This window comes from Photinus pyralis, unplaced genomic scaffold, assembly GCF_008802855.1.
Source record: "Photinus pyralis isolate 1611_PpyrPB1 unplaced genomic scaffold, Ppyr1.3 Ppyr1.4_LG2, whole genome shotgun sequence".
NCBI lineage: Eukaryota > Metazoa > Arthropoda > Insecta > Coleoptera > Lampyridae > Photinus > Photinus pyralis.
In genome coordinates this window covers 27,161,371-27,167,909 of record NW_022170403.1, presented here as the reverse complement: position 1 = coordinate 27,167,909, position 6,539 = coordinate 27,161,371, and the positions used below count along the sequence as shown (strand labels likewise).

Below are 6,539 nucleotides of genomic sequence, written 5' to 3'. Positions count from 1 at the left end.
GACATCTCTTATTAAATTTCTAATTAGGCATTCTGCTGTCGATATACATGTATTTGTTCATAATAATAATAATAATAATAATAATAATAATAAAGATCTTTATTCTTGGAACTGTGCATCACAGCCATTAAAACGTCATACAAAGAGGGAAAAAATAACAAACTTTACGTGCAGGTACGAACAACATTGAGTGAACACATAATAAGTAAATTAGCAAGTGGATTGCTTAAGTGAATCTAGCCGTCATGAACTCTGTGAATTCCTTGGCAGAATAAAATGTGTTTTCTTGAAAGAAATTTTTAATTTAAATTTTAAATGCTTGTTTGTTACAGGTGGTGAACTTTAACGGCAACAAGTTAAACAATTTTGAACCCATCATATAGGGGGATTTATTATAAAAAGAGTGGTGTGCTTCCTTGTGGAATTTTTTTCCTTGCTCCTCGTATTGTAGGTGTGGGTATCTCCCACTTTCCCAAAACTGTTTATATTTTTGTGTATATAACAGAGCAATTTGAATATGTAAATACTTGGGAGAGGTAAAATGTTAAAAGTTCATATTTTTTTGTTTACGTATCACACTGTACACGGAATGGTCTCCCTTTTGTTAGTTTTAGAAATAGTGTAAATTGACCCCACGGTACTTAATTTCCATGGTTGGTAATGAAAACTCTTGAATTTTCTTCTTTTTCCTGAATTATTGGTTTATCATAATCGTTTCTTTCTTTTTTATAAACTAATTTTGACTTTTCTATCTTCCGTATTTTTAGGGGGATTTTTCGAAAGAAATTCAAGCAAAGAGAAGGTGATGTCAAACCAATCGATTTCTTTCAAAGATCAGTGCTGTTGAATTTTTTTTTAATGTGAGATGGGTGTCAAAAAATCCCCTACCAAGGATCGTATTCGAATCTTAATATCCTGTTTCATTTTTGGTAATTTCTTCTAAATTTCTTCTTTTTTCTTGTTGTCGTTAATGTATCGTTTCACTATCTATTCAACTTTGTGTTATACGTTATTTTCGGCATACTATGGTCGCAAATTTTTTAATATTGTTCGTTAAATTTTCTGTATCACTATCAATTTGTTCTTATGTTCATATTTCCGAAAGCTTTTTAAACCGATTTTTTTGTCTAAAATGTTGGATTTTTAAGATTTGCTTTATCTGCTGTATTTTAATTTGCAAGAATGTTGTTTGTTTGCTTCCGAAATTGTTAATATTTTTAATTTTATTAAATTAACGGTTTGCTGACAAAGTTTACTTTAGGTTTAAAGTTCATAATTGGTTCGGCTCGATTTAAAGTTTAATTTAATCTTCTCTTTGTTTATTAACTGTTTTGTTACTACTCTAAAACAACTTTTTTATCCAAATGATCCCTGATATCGTAAACATTAATTAACATTAACAATTAACAATTAAGTAACATTATTTAGATCAGTGTTTTTCAACCTTTCTGAATACGTGACCTCTTTGCAAGTTGAACAATTCTGGCGATCCCCTGGCGCCTTAATAACGTTATGCCAAGTACAAGACTACGTATACAGAGTGTTAATTAATTGAGTGCCAATAATACAGGGTTGAATCCTCGAGAGATTTAAAGGAGAAAAGTTTATATCAACATATGTCCTAAATCTCTTAGTTTTTGAGCTACAGGTGTCAAAAAACCCTGTCATTTTCTGACGAATTTTGAAACTCGAATTACTAGATTTTTAAACACTTAATTAATAAGTAAGGTTGCTCTTGACAATGTGCGAGAAACCATCAACAGTGAAAAAAAGTATTTCGCACACGTGAAAAAGTTGAACCTGAACAGCAAATTTAATTAACAATCGGTTCAGGTGCAGAAAAAATATTGTGTATAACGCTAGCCTCTTCAAAATACCTTCAGTCTCAATGCGCGAAATTGAAGTTCGCGCTCTTCTTATATAAATAACTATTTCACTTTAGACTTCAATATCAGTAACAGTAAACAGCACATATCTTAGGTTTATTAAAAGTAAGACTTTGCTCAACCAACCTTTCTGTGATACAATAATTAAAAAATTACTTACCTAATTTTGTAAAAGAGTTTGAGAATTCAAACATTCCTTTAAATCCTCTATTTTGTGTATTGGCAGTGCGTGATAGAGTTACAAAGGATATAAATAACGACGCTTCCGATGAGTATAACACCAGGTTACGTTGTTGACCACAGTAAGTTCCTATAACCGCAGACGTATTATCTGGACCGTCGTACAATTTTACGTAATCGAAGGGACAGCTGGAAAAAAAAAGGCAATCAATACCGTAAGACAGGTCTATGAATTTTTAAAGTCTCTCCCCCAAAAGAAATCGGGCATGATTTTATTGACGTTGGCATCAAAAAGGTAGCGCAGCATTCGTCCCGGTTAATTTGATGTTACACTTTTTAAATTGTTTTTACTCGTTCGAGAGCTTTGAAGCTAATTATTTTCGGCACAGGAGAAACTTTCTCTCGCGCAAACATTATTTTCAAAATTTTCAATTATACATTTTTTTATTGGAGAGATCATTTATACGAAAGAAAAACGAAATCTAAACCCTAAATTGAGAAAAAGGTACATCATATCTTGTCTAGAACTTTATAACTGTGTTAAGTGTGATAAGTACCCTAGAAGTAAGAGGAAAAAAGTATGTTTTATTTTACTTTTATATCGTACTAAGGGCTTTCTAAAGTTACTAAAGTTACTTTGATCTTTACAAAACTTATTTCTATAATTATTTAGAGTGTGACAGAAATACTTACTGCGGTCCACCAAAAAACAAGTCAAAATCTCGAAACTCCAATCGCACCCGTTGTCCAGGCGTACCAAGGAATTGGTATGTACATGTAATATCCTTTGGATAGGCACCCGGATAAGTAGGCGACATTATGAGTCCTGTTGGTTTAACTGCCCCTTTAATAAGAAAGCTACAAGGAGTGTTCGCTACCGGTACACCCACTTCGTATTCAGCTGCAAACAAAAGGGTTGTATTAAATTTCTTATCATTTGGGTAGGTGCCTAATAAATTGCCGTATAATCTTTACAATGTAAAATTCTATTACATTGAATTGAATTTAATGTAGAAACGGTTTTTATCTATTAGAATATTTTTTGATATCGTATAACTTGCGAAACCTAGAAGAGCCGAGCCTAATTTGGTGTGCTGAATTTAATGTGTGCATTGTGCAACACAAACAATAGGTTTTATTACACAACAATGAAACTAAATGGGTAGATACTGCATTTAAATGGCATGTTTAAGGAATCGCAGGGTTTGATGAAATTTTCAAAGTAGGAATAAGGGAAAATAGTAGCATTGTATTTGGAACAATACAATTACTTTTGGCAAACATCATCTGTAAACGCTAACAAGCTTACATTTTGAAGTGGTCTAAATTATTCATCCTTTAAGATGTATTAGGACAATCGCATATTCAGAAACCTGGATGTATTCCACGTAACCGTTTATTACATGACGTTGCCTCAGTTAAGCTACCTAATATCAAACAATGCCTTCAATCTTCTAATTTGAATTCTAAAACCTACTTAATGTGTACAAAACACAGAGTTATTTCATGGAATTATTGTTACACTTTGTATCAATTTGTAGCGTAAGCCGCTTTCAAATTTCAAGTAGAATTTGTTAATTACCGCCGTAGTCGACGTCGCCTTCATAATTTCTCTAATAAAATTTAATAGCGTGTGGGGAAATTTCAGGGTAAAATAAATTGGAGATGCTATAATATGTTTATTTATAAGGCATTGTTGAGAAAATTGGTTTTTCGTCCGACACAAGTTCCCAATAATTTCCTTTGAAGGATTTGCTGATGCAGATCATGGAAAGGATAAACTAATTGCAAATTTTCTAGATTAGGGAAACCTACCTTTGAATAAATAAACTAGTTATCTATTCACCTTGCTTGCAGTATTTAACTACATGGAATTGGAGTAAACAATAATAAACTTAAATGGTATTTTGTTAGGAAACATTACCCAAAAACTTTTTTTTTCTTTTAAATTCGTTTATGTATTTATTTATATTTTAATTTGTACTTAAATCACCGTTATCATACAGAGTGGCCCAACGAGAAGTACACCCCCCAAATTCTAAAGAGACTAAGTGCTTACAAATAGACAAGAAGTGAACAAATGAAATGATTTCGATGTTCCGGTTGTCTTAGCGTCAGGGTTCCCAACGTTTACTTCATACGTATCGCTTAAATATCCCCAGGAAATCGCCCAAAATCGCAAAATACGATTGTTATTAATGCATTGTATTAAGCCAAAATAAAAGGTTGAGTTTTGTACTACGTCTTTCAACAACCCCCCCCCCCCTCTCGAAAAAAGAAAGACAACTATTAATTCTAGCACCTCTCAAAGCAAATTTCTGATTGCGCCACTGATTTTAGTTAAATGAATGCTTTCCCATTTAAAATAGTAGTTAAAAAGGTTATTCATTGGAGAGAGATATTTTTGTAAGGAAGACACAGGTTGTGGTGAAGAACTTGGTTAATAATTGTCCTTTATGTAACGATGGTTTACCGTGTAACAGCATAAACAGAACTAAGAAAAATTAAAGGTACGATTAACTATGAAGTTGCGAGAAGACCATTTCTTTATTCCTTTGACATAATTTTTATAATGCTGTGTTTCCCAATATCTTCTTTTTATTCATTATTGTTGTTTTTTTTCTACAATTAATTAAATGGTGATCAAACGCAAACGGCAATCTTTTTTAAAAGTCTTAGTGCTGTATAAGAAAGGCATTTTTAAACTCCTATAAGAGTGCCTACTATTTGCTATTTCGGGAAATTGGATTCATTGACTTATAATAAAGATATTGCGAATTTAGAATATCGTTGGACAATGTATATTGAGCTAGCAGGAAATATTGAAAAATAAAGCATTTCTGTTCGAAAACTTGGGTTTTACTATTTGTTGTTACGCCAAATCATTCTCTAACAATTCTCGTCCACGTACTTCTTGCAAGAAAGTATGAAAACTTATATGTAAACTATATTATGTATCTATACCTACATTATAATATTATAGTGCAGCATTTTCTTTATGCCACCAGCAGAGCTGTCACAAATCGTTTAAAAAACGATTTAAATCAAAGATCAAAGATGCATTTCATTTTAACAAATGATTTAAATCAAAGATACTTTTGTCAATAAGAGAGTATTTAGATAATAAATCATTTTGAGATTTAAATATTTTTTGTGATTTAAATCTTTTTAGAAAGTATTTAAGATACTTTCAATGTATTTAATTCATTCAAACAGGTTAATTTTGTTAATTTAAATCACGTATAAAGATTTAAATCATGTAATGATGTAATGATTTAAATCTTTTCCGATGATTTAATCGTTTTGTGACAAAAGGTTTGTAAAGGATTTAAATTCAATAAAACTGATTGGTCTGATGATCTTGCTCGAAACCCATTCATCAATATACTTACCATTTCTACCGTATTTTATTGTTATTATTTATTAAATTAAAATATGTACTTATTTTTTTGCGAAAGAACTTTTAAAAAACCAAGACATCGTCAATCTCAGTAGGTATACTCGATTTTGTAATAAATACATATAAACGTCTACCGAAATAAAACCCGGGTTAATTAGCTTAGTCAGGTTGAAATAAATCAAGAGAATTTGTTAGTATGTATTAATTAAATCGTCTCTAAAAGATTTAAATCACTCGGAAACGATTTAAATCTTTTCGAAAGTATTTAAATCTTTAAAAAGATTTAAATCATTTTTTAAGTTCAAAATCAAAGATAGTTTTCATGAAGATTTAAATCTTAAATCAAAAATCATTTTCCGTAAAAAGATTTAAGATCAAATGATTTAAATCGAAAAAAGTATTTAAATCATAAAAAAGATTTAAATCTTATTAAAAGTGACAGCTCTGGCCACCAGAATATGGTTTGATAAATTTCGTGCTTCAACCCGTGGCGTGTACATAATTATACGAAACGTTATATCGGGCTGTTTTGTTTGTTGAAGTATAGTCTTTTGCATTAATTAATTCCGCCGTTGTATGAATAGATCATATACTAAGAATAACATCATGTAGGCTATTTGAATTTTACTCTCTTTAGTAACAATATCGACTTCAGCATAACTAGGAAACTAATTAACAACACCAAATCCTACTTACAATCGTTAATAAAGGAATATCTGCCAGTGAAGAGATCGGGCGTCGAGTTGTTCTTATCCGAATAGAAACTGAGGGCGATGGCGCGATAAAGCGAAATCCGACGTCTTGGTGAAATGGGTCCACAGTAACGTCCTCCAAAAGGGGAGTTGATCAACTCTGCTGGATCCGGCTGCACCACCTCAGAGTACACGTCCATGTACTCGTGGATACAGCTAGGTACATACAAAATACGTGACGATGTTATACTCAAGTTCTAAAGATCTTAAAAGCAATTTATTTTCTCGCATGCTTTTGATAAAAGGAGAAAAACAGATTATTGAGTAGGTATTCGATAAAATCAATCCCTCTTTGTAATTAAACGTGAGATTGTAGAGAAG

At 31.6% G+C, this 6,539-nt stretch overlaps 1 protein-coding gene across 1 annotated transcript; it reads right to left on the bottom strand.

Annotated features, from left to right (window-relative positions):
• Window positions 1-2,038: 2,038 nt before the first annotated feature.
• Window positions 2,039-6,262, bottom strand: LOC116163909 (zinc metalloproteinase nas-39-like). The gene is made up of 3 exons (XM_031478040.1): window positions 6,163-6,262; window positions 2,760-2,967; window positions 2,039-2,255 (listed from the first exon to the last, which is right to left on the bottom strand). Exons 2-3 carry the CDS (start codon window positions 2,882-2,884, stop codon window positions 2,039-2,041), a joined length of 342 nt encoding a protein of 113 aa, XP_031333900.1. The 5' UTR covers window positions 2,885-2,967; window positions 6,163-6,262.
• Window positions 6,263-6,539: the final 277 nt, after the last annotated feature.

Coding starts and splice junctions, on each gene's coding strand:
- LOC116163909 (XM_031478040.1), bottom strand. CDS start 2,884: ATGTCGCCTACTTATCCGGGTGCCTATCCAAAGGATATTACATGTACA. Junction 2,256..2,759: donor TTGTTTTTTGGTGGACCGCA/GTAAGTATTTCT, acceptor TTTTTTTTCCAG/CTGTCCCTTCGATTACGTAA.